General features: G+C 54.7%; 5 protein-coding genes across 5 annotated transcripts; 2 read left to right on the forward strand and 3 right to left on the reverse strand.

Moving 5' to 3' along the window:
* Positions 1 to 187: 187 nt before the first annotated feature.
* Positions 188 to 3,326, reverse strand: CABS01_05329 (fungal specific transcription factor domain-containing protein; the record flags this gene model as incomplete). The annotated part of the gene is made up of 4 exons (XM_060538699.1): positions 188 to 301; positions 369 to 1,649; positions 1,703 to 2,383; positions 2,475 to 3,326. The coding sequence occupies 4 exons, from the start codon at positions 3,324 to 3,326 to the stop codon at positions 188 to 190; spliced, it is 2,928 nt and encodes a 975-aa protein (XP_060405871.1).
* A 2,259-nt stretch (positions 3,327 to 5,585) lies between these two features.
* On the forward strand, positions 5,586 to 6,131 carry CABS01_05330 (uncharacterized protein; the record flags this gene model as incomplete). The annotated part of the gene is made up of 1 exon (XM_060538700.1): positions 5,586 to 6,131. The coding sequence occupies one exon, from the start codon at positions 5,586 to 5,588 to the stop codon at positions 6,129 to 6,131; it is 546 nt and encodes a 181-aa protein (XP_060405872.1).
* A 1,728-nt stretch (positions 6,132 to 7,859) lies between these two features.
* On the reverse strand, positions 7,860 to 9,944 carry CABS01_05331 (uncharacterized protein; the record flags this gene model as incomplete). Its single annotated transcript, XM_060538701.1, has 1 exon — positions 7,860 to 9,944. One exon carries the CDS (start codon positions 9,942 to 9,944, stop codon positions 7,860 to 7,862), a length of 2,085 nt encoding a protein of 694 aa, XP_060405873.1.
* Positions 9,945 to 10,405: 461 nt separating this feature from the next.
* CABS01_05332 (uroporphyrinogen decarboxylase) lies at positions 10,406 to 11,714 on the forward strand (the record flags this gene model as incomplete). Its single annotated transcript, XM_060538702.1, has 4 exons — positions 10,406 to 10,460; positions 10,519 to 10,560; positions 10,637 to 11,566; positions 11,641 to 11,714. 4 exons carry the CDS (start codon positions 10,406 to 10,408, stop codon positions 11,712 to 11,714), a joined length of 1,101 nt encoding a protein of 366 aa, XP_060405874.1.
* A 790-nt stretch (positions 11,715 to 12,504) lies between these two features.
* Positions 12,505 to 13,027, reverse strand: CABS01_05333 (uncharacterized protein; the record flags this gene model as incomplete). The annotated part of the gene is made up of 2 exons (XM_060538703.1): positions 12,505 to 12,763; positions 12,837 to 13,027. 2 exons carry the CDS (start codon positions 13,025 to 13,027, stop codon positions 12,505 to 12,507), a joined length of 450 nt encoding a protein of 149 aa, XP_060405875.1.
* Between the last annotated feature and the right edge of the window lie 4,001 nt (positions 13,028 to 17,028).

Raw genomic sequence — 17,028 nt, forward strand, 5'->3', positions numbered from 1 at the left:
TTACGCATAAATCAAAACCAAACAGGCGTAAAACAAAATAGCCGTGGTATCGTGGGATCTTTTGAGCTTCACCAGCCAGCAAGCAGTAGCTTTCCAACCCATTGCACATGGTCGCGCAAATGGTCGAATACATTGATGCAGCAAAATAAGCATAAACAGCAAGAAATATGCCCTCTTATATCCACGCTCATCGTTGAGCCCAGTGGAACCCGTTCACCAACCCGAGCGTTGGATCGTTGAAGCCGGAAATGTTCAGTTCGCCAGTATTAGGATCGTGAGGGAAAAGACCGTTGATAACATCCTAAAAAGAAAAAGAAAAAAGTCAGTAAATTGCGAATTACTCGTGTTGCGGTACGAGATGAACTTACCCAGTCTACGCCCTCGAGAGGGTTCATCATATTCATCGGTTGCGAGGGCCTGTGACCGCCCATACTGGCCCCGTCGCTGACACTTTCTGGACTGTCCGCGTTTACGGGTGGCATGCTCCAAATGGCCTCGCCGTTTGACACACCCGCAAAGACGATTCCTGGAGGCGGACCTTGCATCTGGGCGTTGGGCGGAGACGCCATCCCCGGAGACCCCATGCCGCTCATCGGTGAAGATTGTTGCATACCAGGACCACCCATGCCAGGCTCTGCCTTGAAGCCCATCGGCATGCCCTGTCCGGGATGTGGCTGCTGGGCATTTTGTCCCCCCTGATTCTCGTTTCTCACGTTGACGGCCGTCTTGTTTAGCGGTGCTCGGGAGGTTCCTGTCGGCGCACGCATCTTGCGCATACTCTGGTATGTTGCCATTTTGCTCATAATCTCCCCCAAAATCTGCAAGCCCTTCATCTCAGGCGGTAGAGTCCGGTCTGTTCCGAAGACGTAATCCAGGCAAGCCCAGATACGGTCGGCCTCCCTGTTCTGCGGTCTGTAGTAGATCTCAGTGGCCAAGAGCAGAGCAATCTGGAATTGTTGGTAGGCGCCTAGATACCAGGCCCAGTCTCGGAATTGCGGGTCGTTCTCAAGCTGTATCGAGATCTCAATGATCATGATGCCAGAAGTGACGAGTAGGTTGTTGAGGCGGTGGGTCATGGGACTGTTGGCGTTGGCGTGGTAGGGGTGAAGGATCATGACGTGGAGGCGGTAGAGGAGCAGATTCATAACCAACTTCGCGTAGCGTTGAATAGGGATTTCGCCATCGAGTAAATGTTCGTACTTCTCCACCATTCGCCGCCTAAAGTTTTCAATCTTCTGGAGAACAGCAGTGAGTGTCGTTTTGCGTGTTTCGAGCCTGCGGCGGTCCAGCCAGATTACGCGCATCATCTCGTTGCACTCGGTCCGAATCGCTGATAGTAAAGAAGAGGTCCACACGTCTGCGGGCTCAGGGGGTGGTCCGGCAGCGTAAAAGTCTTCTTCTTCACAGTTGAGCGGGAGCTTGGTGTCGTAATCTTCCCTCCTGATAGCCGGCCTGGGGCCTTGCGCTTCGCAGGTGCGGATATCGAGGAAGCAGAGTTGATGCCAGATGAGTCTACGAACGTGAGTGTCCAGAGGATTCAGTCCGTATGTCTCTCCGTCTCTGTGCAAGCCCATGCACTCGGCCATCCTGACAGCGGCACCGACCAGAACAGAGTGAGCTCGAGATACCTCGGCTCTGCAGAGTGGGAGCTGTGATTGATGTCAGTCACGAGCTTGCTGAAACACAAACAGGCGCAACGTACCATATACATGATGAAAGCCTGCATAGTCTCCACTCTAGTTGTGCGTAGGAAATTGGCCTTTCCGAGAGCTCTCTCTGTCTCGGTTTTCATTCGGTCGATCAAGTTGGCTTTGGTGACGCCAAACAACGTCCTTACTGTCGGATCGTCCATACTCACGGCGGCACTGAACCAAGCCGCAAACATGACGGCTTGAGTGGAGGCCCTGGGTTCAATGTTGCTGTAGACTTCATCCCAGAAGTTTACATACTCAGCCTCAAAGGACGGTCTGTGAACACATCGTGCAATGGGGTGAACTGCTGCAAAGTATTGTTGCGTGAGTCGATCAGCAGCCTCCTTTTGAGGTAATCTCCTATCAAGAGAGAGGGCCTCGGGGGTGTGGCCAAAGAAGAAGCCGCTCGAGGGGGGAATGTAGGATTCACCAGGCCTCAAAAAGTCGGGGATCGAGTCACCAGAGCTTCCGCTCACGACAGACATGGCATCCATGCCGGGTGGTGGACCACCAAAGCCGGGATACCCAGGAGGCGGCCCACCACGGGGCGGCCCGCCTCGTCCGGCCCCGCCCATGCCCCTACCGCCCATCATGGCCATCATTCCTCCCATACCGCCCATCGGGCCACCCATCGGACCGCCCGGAGGTGGACCCCCGGGGGGACCGCCCGGGCCAGATATACCGGCCGAGATCTGACTATTGCGTCAGAAAATCGCTAGCTCGAGACAAGTGATCAAGATTTGGGATTGAACTGGTGAAAAGTAACAGTAGGATTGGACACACCTCTTCAGCTATTCTGGGTCTGGATAGGCCACCGATGCGCTCTGTGATACGCATGCGACCAACTTGTACACCCAGGTCAATGAGATCGTCGGTTCCGTCTGCGTCTTCTTCGTACGTGACATCGAGAGCCGTCATATCTGTGGGCTCTAGATCGCGCTCCTCGGCAAAGTCGTCCTCGACATCGTCGGCGAGGATAGCTTGCTGCTGGGCGGCTCGGGACGTTTTGGCGACATCGCGCTCCAACTGGCGCTCCAATGATCCAACCTTCTCCTTGATCTCTGTAAGACGGAGCTGACTGGCCTCATCAAGCTTGGGACTAAGGTAGACGCAGTCGCGCGAAAACTTCATGCAGTTGACACATGGCTGAGACTTGTTGCACTTGAGCTTCCTGCGCCGGCACTCGAGGCAGGACGTAATCATGCGCATACGCCTCCGGATAGGCTTAGAGGCGGGACTAGGCGCTCCCGACACAGAGGCGGCCGGGGACGAAGGGCGGTTGGGTGGTAGACCGGTCATGCCGTGCGGCGCGGAAGATGTTGCTGAGCCCGGTGAATGAGCGCCAGGCATGAGATCAGAGTTTGGTAGGACGCGGGGGCTCGTCATGGAAGGGCCTTGTGCGGTTGGGCTCACGGGATTGATCGAGTAGTACTGTGGCTGGCCATGGGGTGATTGCGCGGGTGTTTGTAAGTGAGAGTGGCCATGATGGTAGGCGTGTGCTTGTGCGTGAGCGTGCGAGTGCGCGTGTGCGTGGTCCATGGGCTGAGCCGAGTAGACGGCACCACCACCGGCGGCGGCGGCGGCAGCGGCAGCGGCAGCAGCATGACGTGCAGCGGAATAGTGCCCAGAATCCATTTGATGGTTGGTTGGCGGTTCGGGCGCCGGTCTGATCAGATCTCGGATTCTTGTCAATGGCCGAGCGTTTGGAAAAGGAGGGTGTTATGAGAGGCTGTCGGGATGAAAATCGAAGCAAACAAGACGGTCATTCGTTGAAGAGAGTCGAGGATGCGGTCCAAAGAGGATAGAAACTGGGAACGGTCGAGGGTTACCTGGGTGTTCCGGGGGGAGTTACGGACGTAAAAAGGGACGTGGGAAGCTACAGCCTACGGGTGCGAGCCGGGTAGCCAGTGGTGAACGGAGATATGTGAGAGGAGCGGGCGGGACATGCAGGAGAGTTGATTTCTAGTCTGGTCCCTGGTCCTGGTCCTGGTCCTTGTCGTGGTTGTGTGTGATGGTGCTTGCGGGTGGTGGACGACTAATCCCAGTCCGAAGGATTGAGATGGTGGTGATGGTGGTGGTTGGGTGGGCGAGTAGGCGAGCGAGGAGCCAAGTATGTGAGAGGAGGACAAGTTGGGGGTGGGCGCGCGCAAGCCTATGTAAGTGCCCATCCACGTAGGAATACAGCTCTCTCTCACCCTCTCACACAGACGCCGGTAGATGCGGAGGCCGGCGAAGAAGAGGGTATCCTCGATTGGGACTGGGTTTGAACTTGATTTGTGTCACTTCCTGTCCAACAACGGACAATAAGAGGACGAAAAGGAGGGGTGGAGGGGCGTGGCCGAAAAGGAAGCTACCTCGAGGTAAGAGACAGAGAGGGGGGAGAAAGAGAAAGGAAGAGACACGAACGTGGGAGTGAGTGACATGGAAAAGAAGAAGAGAACAAGAGGTAGAACCAGCAGGGCGAGACACGAAACGAACGAAGCGTGTAACTGTTGCGGGAAGATGGGAGGATGGAGGATGGTGGGAGAGGTGTGTGGAGCAGAGTACGTGGTAGAGAAGAGCAGAGCAGGATGAAATGGCCCAGAACGACCTTCCCGCAAGGCAAAGTATGCGGTACCCGGTACTTCGAGCGGCCCAGACAAAGAGGGGATGGGGAGCACCGCACCTTCTCGCCGAGTCTCCGCATCTTTCGTACTGGCTTCTCAGTAGTGGCCGCAGCAGCACCCTCCTCGGGGAATCAGCGGGCAACGTTAGGTATCTAATAGTGGGCGCACAGCATATACATACTTACGCAGTAGAGTACGTGAGGTAAGGCAGCGGGACGGAGCAGGCGAGACCTGCTGGGCCGGTTCGCGTGTGCGACTGGGCGAGGAGATCCGCCGCAGGTACCGGGTACTTCCGCATGCGGGGGTTCGGCACCCCTGAGCTCTTTCTCTCTGCCCAAGACACACCTCCCGGGAAGGAATAGTTCATCGCAACATCACGCAACATGTTCAGGGCGTCGTCTCTTCGCTAATCTGCGCACAACACTGGTCTGTAAAGATACTCCGTATTTGCACCATGTATCCACGTTTTGATAAGTACCTTTCCAGAGACAGCTTGCCCTCCTCACCTACCTTAAGGTACTAAACATCTGGACTGGACGAAGCTACGAACCCTACGACAATCCCCCATGGAGGGACAAAAGCAGATAAGCTCTTTCTCTCGCCATGTCTCTCAATCTTTCTGAGAATGGAAGTACATGTCTCTCTCCGTCTTTCTCTCTCTCTCGCACTCTCTGGGCTGCCGTTCCCTCGACTCTGCTTAGCTGCCGACGGGAGAAGCTGGCGTCGGCGTTCCAAACCGTCCGGAACGTTCCCATCTTTCACTTCTTTCCTTTCTCTCTTTCTATCTTTTGCGGCGGTACTACCCGTACGGCGTATGCGGATAACCATATGTCGTAGCTGCCTGCGCCATGCTATGCCACCTACGAGGATGCCGCCATCCCGTGGCCATGCCGCAGCCTGTCCCGTGTCTGCCCTGTCTTACGGCGTGCCTATCACTCAACTGTTATTACAGACGTGTCTTTGGATGAAGAGAAGCGAATGGGACAACGCTGCTCAACGTGCAGGGTTCTTTTGCTCTCGTTTATCATGGCACATACGGGATATCCGTCGCGTACGGAGCTACAAGTGTCCATACACTATGCCCGTACTTGCATCAACGTTTGCCTCTGAACCCTGAGTCTGTGAGTCTGTGAGTCTGAGTCCCTGACTTGAGTCTAATGAATGATGGACGGCGGGCCGGCCCCCCCATGCTACCATGTCCCCTCCAACCATGCGTGCCACGTTCGTCTGAGCAAAGGTCATATTAAGGTCAGAGGAGGCTAATGTCGCCTCAACGGGCCTACGGCAAATGTCAGTCGAGTTCTATGTCATCAGTCGCGAACCGACGCCGTCCACGCCCTCTCACTGGACACAGCCCACCCATCTCGTTTTCCTTTGCTTTCTTTTTGCGCGCTCATCTTTGCTGCACGTAATCAAGAGGGACGTGTTGGGGGAGATGGAAGGGGCACGCCAATTATGCCTCGGCCGAAACGAACCCTTCTTTCTCTGCCTTTACCCTTTTCTGCCGCCTTTCCTGGGCTTCCTCTACCCGTACGGAGTTATGTACTCTCCAGGGCAGGTTGTATTAGCTCCAAGAAGTTGCAGCATCCTCCCCCTGCCCATCACATATCCTCAATCTCTGCCCGCCTCCGCCGCCCGTCAACCCCCCACCTCGATGAGCAAAAATTTTTGTCCAACAATGTTACGATTTGGGCATGAGCTGCCCCGATTCCATCCATTGAGGAAGAATCAAACGCTATGCAGATACGTCGCCCCTCCCCTCATTCCCCATCCGCGGACCGCAGCACCGCAGGTATCGCACGTCAGTTCCTCGAGGAGGAGTCCACAGCCTTAGGTAGGCACTCGCGGTACTATGTATGTACGGAGTACCTACAGGCAATAGGGAGCTTGGGTACGAACTACGACGTAGGTACCGTAGCTCCAGTGCTCCACAAGGGACCAAACCTAATCAACGATGGCGCTGCTTCCATCCATCTTCCATACATTCCAGACCTCGTCTTAGGTTGTTCGTTTTTTCTTCTCAACTTCACACTGACAGACAATGCGTGGTCCACTCCCCCAACCTGGCGAAGTGAGAGCCTCAAGTGGTTAACCCAGGGTCTCATCCACCCAAATGCAGCGACGGTAGCATCACCTCTCCCACACACAATCTCTCTTTTGCTGCTCATCGCCTCACCTCACTCGCCTCTCTCTCTTATCGGCCCACCCCCTCCCCCCCGAATATTCCGGCTTCCCGTCCACTAACAAACTTTGCCCGTTTTCTCTGCACTAAGGCCTACCTCAGTCTTTCACCAATATCGAAACACCTTTCTGCTAATGTCCAACCTATGTGCCTGGGCTGAGAGGGAAAAGGGCCCTAATGTAAGGTACGGGATGGTTACATGATACACCCTTTGCAAATCTTTCGCCTCTTGACCACCGCCACCCTGGGTGACTACTAAGGTAGTAGGTGTTGCTCCGAGTCTATTCAACTCACCTAGAACCAGTCATCCGGCCGCCTCCCCCGTTTCATAGGCCGCAAATGACTATGTATGATTATCCCCCCTCTACCCCTCCGCCTCCCGTCCGTCCCGGGGGTGAGGTGTCAATCGACCGGGCGGCGCCGAACGAGGCTCCAAGCCCACCACAATCCAACCTACTGTCCCATATTCCGCCCGCTGCCCGCAAAGGAAACGAACACATTCACGGGCGGCGAGAGACAAAACCAAGACCCAAAACGTGAAAGAGCCCCAAAAATCGATTGAAACCAAACGAATTCTTCAATTTAACCATTCTCCAACTTTCGACAATGGGAAACCAGAATCAAGGTTTTCCCTGTCTCATACCATTTAAACAAAGGAAAGAAGAAAAAAAATGCACGAGACTTTTCGCGACCTCGCGACTTCCTCAGTTTCGAGCACCGGAAGGGAAACGTGTGGTGTGTGTGTGTACCCACCCGCCCACCAACATGATCTCTCATTGTACGCATGCGGCCAGAAAAGTCGAACAAGCTCACACACACACACACACTCTCTCTCTCTCCATCAACCAACCTTGTGACCCGGCCGAGAGCCCGTACGCCGTCAAAGGGAACCCAATGGAATGCCGTCCGGCGCCGTCCTCCTCCTCCTGCTCGTTTCGCCCGCCTACTTTGCCCTTTCACACATTCCAGCGTTCTTCGTTGCTGCGGCTCGCTGCAGATGCTGCTAATTTTTTTCCCTCGTGGCAAAAGCTTTGAACGAACCGAATCAGCTTTCCCGCGCCATCACGAAACAAGGGGCCCTGTCACTCCCCTCCCCCATCCCATTGCAGAATCCCAATCGTACTGGGCCGTGCCGCTTCTTTGCTGGTCGTAGATGCGAAAGGTACCTCACCTACCTTTTTACCTTCTTGTCCCACTACTCTTTCTGCCCACCGTGATCGCCCTCGAGTACCACGGGCACGCGCTACTCATCGTCTTCCCCCCCTTTCACGTCTTTATTGCTGGGTCCGAATGACTTCATCTTGTATGTGTTTGACGTAGTATTTGAATATGTGTGAATGTGGGTGTGTTTGTATTATTCCCTAAAAATCACCCAACCATCTACCACTTGCTCCTTTCCGGAGCCCCAATCGCCTCTCTGATCCGCTGGGCGTCCGGCACCCCTTCAGCCTCACGGCACCTCTTCCTCTCTAGTTCGGAATTGGCCTGCCTCCACCGTTGCAGCACCCGGGCGACGAGAGCCCTCTGCTCGGGTCCCCTGGACTGTCCTATAACATCCAGCAACCAGAGCAGGCGTTGCGTCCGCCCGAACTCGCCCTTCTTGAGCTCGCGCGTGGCCACCTTGGCGATGGCCGCCATCGAGCGGTTGCTGAGCGGCACCTTGTTGTTCCGGAGCCAGCTGATGCACCTGGACATATCTCGAAACGTGCTCCTCTCCGACCGGTTCGCCGCGCTCGCGAACCACACCGTCATGTCTTCCATGAGAGCTTTCCTCCTGATCGAGAGCTCGTGCCGTTTCGCTTCGTACCGCTTCATCTTGCCGTCTCCGCAGTGTACTGCCCACCAAATGTCCCGGGATGTTACCGATTCGTCTCTGATCATGGACTTGATGTAGGGCACCCAAGCCGTCCAATGCCACTGTGACTCGATTCGGCTCTCCAGCTTCTTCTCGTGTGAGAGCAGGATCGACCTTAGCCTGAGGGCCGTCTTGTAATCATGACTGGCTGACGCGACTCGCATGAACGGCATGACAGGTATCGAATCCCTGGTTTCCGCAAAACGTTGCATCGAGACGATGAGCTGATCCTGGCGACCGAAGCGACTCAGCAGCTTCATGAGGTTTTTGATTAGCCAGACATGTTCCCTCCTCAAATGCTTTGGTTTATCGTGCTCAATTTCGCAAATACCGGCTACTAGGGCAGCGAGGCTCGAAGTCGCATGTCTGGACGATTCGCGGTCCCAGAATGCTGCGACAGCCTCGTGGTCACCTAGGTACCCACGGCTAGTCCATTGCTGGAGGACAAGCTGGCTGAGATCTCGGTCATCGTGCCAGGGTAGCTCGCGGTCAAAGTATTTGGACCTGACGCAAGCGTCAAAGAGATAGACAGAGTCGACCAGCGGCATGTGTGCCAAGACCTGCAGCCAAAGGAAATGAAGCTTTTGGCGGGCTTCCTCCTCAAAGACCACTGAACCTTGATAGACTGCGATTTCGATCCCCTCGAGAAGCGCACCGTGGTTGTCGGGTGACAATTCGCGGAGCGCAACGCCAATGTCCGCGGCCCGTCTGCGCCCCGTCGACTGAGACACGGCTAGTGTTTGCACTGCCGCAATGATGCCCTCGTGGACATCGTTCAGGTATGGGCGAGGGACCGCATCGAGCGTAGCCTGGAATAAGAGAATCGTCGCGTCATTGGCCCGCAGCTGAGACGTCCGATTCAGCACAAGATTCCAAAAGCTCGCGTCAAACTCTGACGGGCCCAAAACTTTGGAAGATGCGATTCCGTTGACAACGGCCGAAAGAAACAGCTCAATGGCTGTGCTGACCGTCTCGCCGTCAGCGCTTGTCCCGGTCAAAGACTCGGGGAATTTCGAAACAGCCATGTCCACGGCTCTGGGATCGAGGGCACCCAATTTCAGTTCCTTTTGAAGCCCCTCGATAAAGTCGTAATAGCCCGAGTCGATCGCCTTCCGTGTCGATGCCGCAACGGCGGCTCGGGCTTCAGACAGCCGATCGTCAAATGTGGAGGCTGGCGCATTCTCAATGCCGTTCCGGTCAACTTCCTCCTCTTTCATCTGTTGTTCTGACATTGACCATCTGTAAACGCGAGATAGCAGAGATTGACTTTGCTGGCTCTGTAGATCATCCCTCTGGTCCTTTGATGTACGAAGTGTCGGCGGTTGCCACTTCCATTGGCTCAGATCGATCGGGAACTCAATGGCCCAGGGAGGTAGGGTCGAGTGTCCGTCCATGTGCATCTCTGCCATCCTTCTCTTGCCCAGTCTTCGTCGATTCTCCAGCGGGCCGGGCACAGAGCTCGATTTCCGTCTCGTGAGGCGTGATACGTGGCAGTAGCGCTCAAAGGCGCTCGCCAACAGACCATCCGTGATCCATACATTGTCGGGCGAAGCTTGAAGCTGTTGCTGGACGGCGCGGCAGCATCGGACGGTTGGTCGTGACGGCGGCATTGCAGCCCGGTCGCCAAGGGATCGAATGGCGACGGGCGCGTGGGTATTCAATTGATCTTGCTCGGACTATATCATCGTCGTCCTGGTCGTGAAGCTGCTTTTGCGTGTTCAGTCGCGGGCGGAGATTGCCAATTGGCTCGATTTGATTCGATGGAGACTATTCAGAGCTGTTTGAAGAGAAGCGACAAATGGAAATTGCCAGGGAGGTCGAAAGAGCTTTGGATTGCGGGCCCACTCAATAGCGGAGTCAAGCCACAACGTGGCTGGTGCACCTGCCGGACCGGCTGCCTCGGCGACGTGCGCAGGGCGGCAGGGGCGCACAGGAGGCGGTGGACGGGGGTCCTGAAGCTTTGGCGGGGTTTTGCAGCGACCGAACCGCGGGGCACTTTTTGGATGATCCGTGGAACGGCATCTCCAACATCCGCCATCAGCACCTTCAATTCCCACAGCAGGCCGACAAGATGGAGTTGACATTTGAGCCATTGAAGAACGACCTGCTCTTGCGCGCAGCACGAGGTGAGTATCTACCCCTAGTCCACTCTTCTAGTCAAATGCTGACCTCCTCAATTTCCAGGCGAGACGGTCGAGCGCCCGCCATGCTGGATCATGCGTCAAGGTAACCCGCCCTTTCCCGTCCTAAGAAATAGGACATGAACAAATGAACAGCCGATTCCTGACAAACCGCGAAAAAGCCGGCCGCTATCTCCCCGAGTACCATGAAGCCAAGGGCACCCGCGACTTCTTCGCCTGCTGCCGTGACCCCGAGGTCGCCAGCACCCTGACCCTGCAGCCGATTGAGCGCTTCGCCGGCCTCCTCGACGCCGCCATCATCTTCTCCGACATCCTCGTCGTGCCCCAGGCCCTCGGCATGACGGTCGAGATGGTCGACAAGAAGGGCCCCCACTTCCCCGAGCCGCTCAAGACCCCGACTGACGGGCAATACGAAAAGGTGTTGTCCAAGAACGTCGACGTCGCCTCCGAGCTCGACTACGTCTACAAGGCAATCACCCTCACCCGCAAGAAGCTCGCCGGCCGTGTGCCCCTCATCGGCTTCTGCGGCGCCCCCTGGACGCTCTTCTGCTACATGGTCGAGGGCGGCGGCACCAAGCTCTTCATGCAGAGCAAGACGTGGATCTACCGCTACGCCGAGGAGTCCAAGGCGCTCCTGCAAAAGATTGCCGAGGTCTGCGTTGAGTACCTCGCGCTGCAGGTCAAGGCCGGCGCCCAGATGATCATGGTCTTTGACTCGTGGGCCGGCGAGCTCGGCCCCGAGGCCTTCAAGGAGTTCAGCCAGCCGTACCTGTCCTACATCTCCGAGAACCTCCCCAAGAAGCTCGCCGAGATGAACCTGGAGCGCGTTCCCATGACCGTCTTCCCCAAGGGCGCCTGGCACGCTCTCGACTCCGTCATTGACATTGGCTACGACGTCATCGGCCTCGACTGGCTCCAGGACCCCGCCGAGGCTGTCAAGATTCGCGGCGACAGGCGTGTCACTTTCCAGGGCAACGCAGACCCTGGCGTGTTGTACGGTACCCATGAGCGCATGACGGCGGCTGTCGAGACCATGGTCAAGGGCTTCTACGGTAACGGAAAGAAGGGATGGATTGCAAACCTCGGCCACGGTAAGTCGATGCGTTCAATTTCATTTGCTGCATTTTGTACGGAGAAAGGAAGAAGGCTGATAATCTCATGTTAGGCATCACCCCGGGCGTCAACCCCGAGGATCTCCGATTCTACCTGTCAGAAATTCATCGTTTGACGAAGAACTAAGCAGGCAACGAGTCGGTGGGTTGTGGACAAAAATCAAGAAGCGGCAAGTGATGATTGGAAAAGTGGATATTCGAGTATCAAGTCACAATACCTACAAGGCGTATTGAAAAAGGAGCGAAATAAAGTGATATGGCATCAATCTTTAAAGGCATCTTCCTAGAGACGGTAGTGCCTTAGGACAATCTTGGTCGAATCAAATGAACCCTCTGATAAAGCCTCATGAGTAGAAGGAAACATAACGGCAACCATGATAACTTTAAGCGTCGCAGCTTCAAAATGTTCTCCTGTAATAGTACCATAACAGTTCCTAAATTTCATGGTCAAGGAAGATATCATGGTTCAGAGCACAAGCCAATTGTATGGGATAAAATAAAAAATTCCATTATGCTTTTCCTTCCCGTATCGTAATTATCCTTGAAAATCATGTCGACCGTGGTATCAAGAACTTTTTTTGTGTCGTTTCAACATCTTCAAACAAGCCGCTGGCCATTAGCGACGCTTATTGTTTGCCTCCAGCAGAAAAAAAAATCCCCGATCCGTGAAAACTCCGTGGCAAAAGCGCTGTACAATGATGGCCTGATAAGAAACAGTCCTCTTGGACATTCCAGTCGCCGAAACGATGAAGAAGGCTTCAACGCCCTGTGGCGTCCAAGCGTGGTCACCAACTCAACAATACGCCATCGCTAATGACTCCTCATACCGAGAAGAGACACAATGCAGACGTAAATCCCGCCCATTGGGGGCGCAAGAGAGAAAGAACAGAAGAGAAGAGACGAAGCAGGTGAGGGCTTTATGCCTTCTTGGTCAGGTTGTTGAACCACTGCTTGCCCTTGGCGGCGAGACCGTTGGCGTTCTCCTCGGAGCTGCGGCGCGGTGACGGGCTCTTGCTCTTACGGAGGGTGGTAGCAGACTCGTCGTCGTCGACGGCGCTCGCGCCCTCGGCCTTGGCCTTCTTGGCGGCGGCCTCCTCCTCGGGTGATCCCTTGAAGACATTGGCGGAACCACCGCGGCCAAAGTGGGATGCGCCGGCACTCTCGCGTCGTGGGACACTAGATCGAGAAACTCATGTTAGCTTTAGGTCTTTTACTTGCTTCCTTCGAGTTCAATGGGGATAGCACTTACGCCTCAACGTCCTGGCGCAAACGAGTCTCGTAGGGGTCGGCGTTCTTGGCCATGTTTCCGCTTCCGCCGCGGCCCGTGGTGACGACAGATGTCTTCAGAGTCGGGGTCTCGAGGTCCTTGGGGGTGATCTTGGGCGACTTTGAGGTGTCGGCCATGTTGCCGGCACCGCCGCGTCCGTGTGAGGCAAGCATTTTTGGAGTTTGTGATGTGGGATTTGGTGTGGGAAAAGTGTGTGGTATAAACGTCTTTATGAGACTCGGGAGATGTTCGTGCTGTTCCGTCTAAGATGGTCTAATGCGCAATCGCTCTTCGGATGGAATTGTCGAGTCGAATTGGGACGTGAATGGTGCAGTCGGGTAGGCAAAGGTATGACTCTATGATTTCTCAGGGAAACAGATTCTCCGGTTTATATGTGTGTGTATGGTGGGAACGGGTGAGCTAGAGGGGTGGTGCAAGACGGGACAAAGGAGCTTTATAGGAACAGAATGAGGAACACACAGCAAGCACATAATATCTGGTCTTTGTTTTACCCCCTAGGTATCCGTCCATGTGAGGTGCTTCCCTCCCACAGGGAAGGAGGAAGAGCAAGGATGGGATTCTCGGCTGCAAGCAGCAGCTATTGCGCGACCTTTCCCAACTACGGCGCAAGTCATCCTTGGCCTTGCCTGACGTAGGGTGCGCCAGCCAAAAAAGTTGATCACAAGGTCAATCATTCTTTTCTTGCAACAGGCTCCTTGGCTGGCTGGTTTCTCCACATACGCGCCATCCCCGGGGGTGTGCACGCCTGCGTTCGCTGCTCACGCACGGCCTCGGCGATGAACGAACGACCTTGCTTGAGCTTCCAAGCTTGTTGGCCTCTCGGTCCACCGATCTGTCCAGGTGCTCTTCCATAAATTTTCTCTCTCTCTCTCTTGCTGTCCACTATAGCGGTGGAGAATGTACCTACGTCTCAGACCGCGCTGGCGGGAGAATAGGTGGGCCAGACCTGAAAAAAATTCTGTAGCTGGGGGAAGAGAAAAATTGAAACGAGGCCTCGATTCTCACAGGCGTTGGCGGAGAGTCATGGGAGAGGGGAGGGGTGTACCGTGTGTGGAGGGGCAAACGTTGACAAACTAAAACGTAATGAAAATAACGACATCCAGTCGAAAACACCACGCACCCGCTGAATAAGACCAGGCACGAACAGCGTTTCTTCCCACCCCCGGCTACTGGACCCCAACAGGTAAAGTCCCGAGGGGGTGCCATTGTCGTTTTACGGTTTACCTGGGAATTCGAGTCACTTGATGGCAATTCTTTAGCCGCTCGCTTCGTGCCTCATGGCAAACACGCGAGAGGGGAAGGTGCTGCTGCGTGTAAGTGTAAGTGTGAAACGCACATTCGGTGTGACGGGAACCAAGACGGTGAAGTGTACATCAGGTATTCGTAACTTAAGGAAGGACATTCACAAAAGCAGGGCTGATTCGCTGGTTTATGCAATAAGGAAAGAGAAAGGGTCGAACGGAAAGGCATCGCGATATTGCGCTTCGGCGTGCAGTCCAGGCGCCAGCGGTAAAGAATTGAGAGGGGGTCTGCAGTGCTGCACTATGCAGTCCTACCCCGGATTTTTTTTGCATGCTCTGTGGCCATGGGTTTACTTCGCACTACGGATACTTGAGGTTGCAGGAACCACCTACCTACCCCGGCGTCGTTTGATCATTTTGTGAACACTTGACTTGAAAACCCCCCCCTCTTGGCCTATCTTTCCTGGCAGTGCCTCGGGATTGCGCAATTCCATTCGTAGCCCGTCCGCATCGCCTGGTCCGGAGCGGTCGTGAAAATATGGTAGTTCTAGGCTGGGGGCGGCAGTGTTGGCGGTTGCTTGGCAATTGCGCGAATTTCGTCCCAGCCGAAGAGCGAAGGCGAAGAACCTAGGTAGGCATGGGCGAGCTGTACCTAGGTATGAGAAAAGCTGGGGCAAAGGAAATTTTCAAGCAATTTGCGCTCCCCGTCATTGTGCATTCCCTGGGCTGTTCATCCTCTTTGAGGCCCGGTGGCTTGTCTGTGAGACATGGTCTCGCTTCTAGGTGAGGAAGAGAGGAAAGTAGCAAAGTGCCGCGACTCATTTCTTTCAATGATTCCCTGCCTCATTCGTCTCCTCGCCTAGCAGTCAAATCTATCAGAGTACTCGGTCAGTAGACTTTCTTATGCATTACGGAGTACTGGATATTGATACCCGCGTGATATCTACACTAGCAGATGTTACCCCGGATTTCCCAGACATATGGGCGACGGGGACAGTGGTGATGATCCTACGTAATGATAACTCTGCCGAACAACCAGCCAGTCAGAAGCTCAATTTCTAACATCCATTCAGGAACAAGGTAGCCGCACGCGCGCGGGGAATGCGACTGAATTGGAGTTTTTCGCTATAATATTTGATATGCCGCTCTGCAGACTTCTAACTTGCTTTGCATCTTCGCCCCCTCGGCCCTTCGCCTCGAGCTGGCGGGCTTCGGTAAGTTCTACACCCAAGCTTTCCTTTTTTTTTTGTTGCTCCGGAGTCCGAACAAGGTCCAAATTGGCTTTCCGAGCTAGCGGGAGCGGCGACACCGAAAACTCGGTGTTGGTCCCTGAGATCCTTGGGGGGAAACAGAGAGAACTACGTCAAAGTAGCCACATGATGGAGCTCTTCAACTCGTCATGATTGGCTCTTCCCACCTGGGATCATCACCAACCCATCATTCGGTATTCTGTACGGGATACAGAGGTACGAAAACTCCGTACACAGTTCGGCCCAGAAGTAAAAGTTGGCCCAAGTCTTCTGCCCGGCCCGTTTGGTCGGTCTGCGGCCTGCCCCGGCCATGCTGCCACAGGCCCCGGCACCCGGCGATCTCCATTCCTGGAAAATTTTCCGAAGGTACGGTCGTCGTTGGGCGAGGTGGTCGTGAAGAGCGGGTGCGAGGGAGTTCGGCCTGGACACCCTTAGTATTCAACACCTGGCCATGTCACTTTCAAGTGCTTGGGCATGGCTTCTGAGCAGGTCCTTTGGTTTACATGACGCAATACTCTCACCGCCACACTGTGACTAGTGATTATGAGCACTGGGCTTGACGGGCAGCTTGGGACAGAAATGAACGGAAGCTTGGATTATGTCAGCCAAGGCACCTCATCATCCCTCGTGCTTACCTAAGGCTGGCAGTCGAGCAACATAATCACCTCTTCACGTGAAATATCAGAGGATCAGCTCTTAGCCGCTCCGAAGTCCAGCATCCAGAAATCTGGGCACATTCTTGAACCGTGAATTCCTTGGACAGCGCCATGTAAAACGGGGATGAAGAAATTTCGATTCCTATTCCCCGGTGGAAACAGAACGGCATAGGATATTGAGGCTTTGCAATATAAAGTCTCATGAGGCTAACTCCCTACCCCGTCTCAGCTCCAACATAGATAAGTCGCTTGCCATTTATTGCAGGCCCATCAGAAGCTGCTTTTGAGCAACTGAGCTAGTGAAATACCTGCAGCATCAGAACAACTTGGAAACCCACAATTCTCTAACCACATCGCTCATGTTTCACGATCTAGAAAGGAGGGCTATGCCACTGTCGACAAATCATTTACTCTCCGAAGCATAGGATCATTCCCTACATCTCTCGTTGGCCATGAATACCTTCACCTCCACGCCCGTCTTACGCGGATTGGACGCCATTTGGCCGGCTAGGTGATTCAGTGCCATGGTGACACAAGCCTACCCCCATCTTATGGGGGACTAGGGTATCATGAATTCATGTGGATGGCTTCTCGGCCGCAACTTCAGTCACAGCCCTGCTTCGGGCTTGGATGATCCAGCTCGTCTCTTGAAAGAAGTTTCCTCTGTAATGAGACCTCGTAACTTCAGAGTACAACCAAGCTGGTTCGACTAGATATGTTGAGTACTTTGCGTTGCCAAGGTTTTGACCAGCTGCCTTGCGGACCTCATCTTGGCCAGCGACTGCTGTTAGATATACAATCGTCTCACCATATGTCGCCATCGTCTTCATCAGGAAGCCTGGCTTGCACTCATTCACCTATTGGTCAGCGGAACTTCCCACACCTCATCTGATGACCTGCCCAGATCATCTCGTGGCTGAAGTCAGCCCTTCTTCCCCTTGTGCGACTTGGACTTTGTGTTCCCAAGCCCGTCAGCGATGATGATCCAGCCATGCCGGATGTCGGC

The sequence above is a fragment of the Colletotrichum abscissum genome, assembly GCF_030869225.1.
Source record: "Colletotrichum abscissum strain IMI 504890 chromosome Unknown Scaffold_10.1, whole genome shotgun sequence".
Classification (NCBI taxonomy): Eukaryota; Fungi; Ascomycota; class Sordariomycetes; order Glomerellales; family Glomerellaceae; genus Colletotrichum; species Colletotrichum abscissum.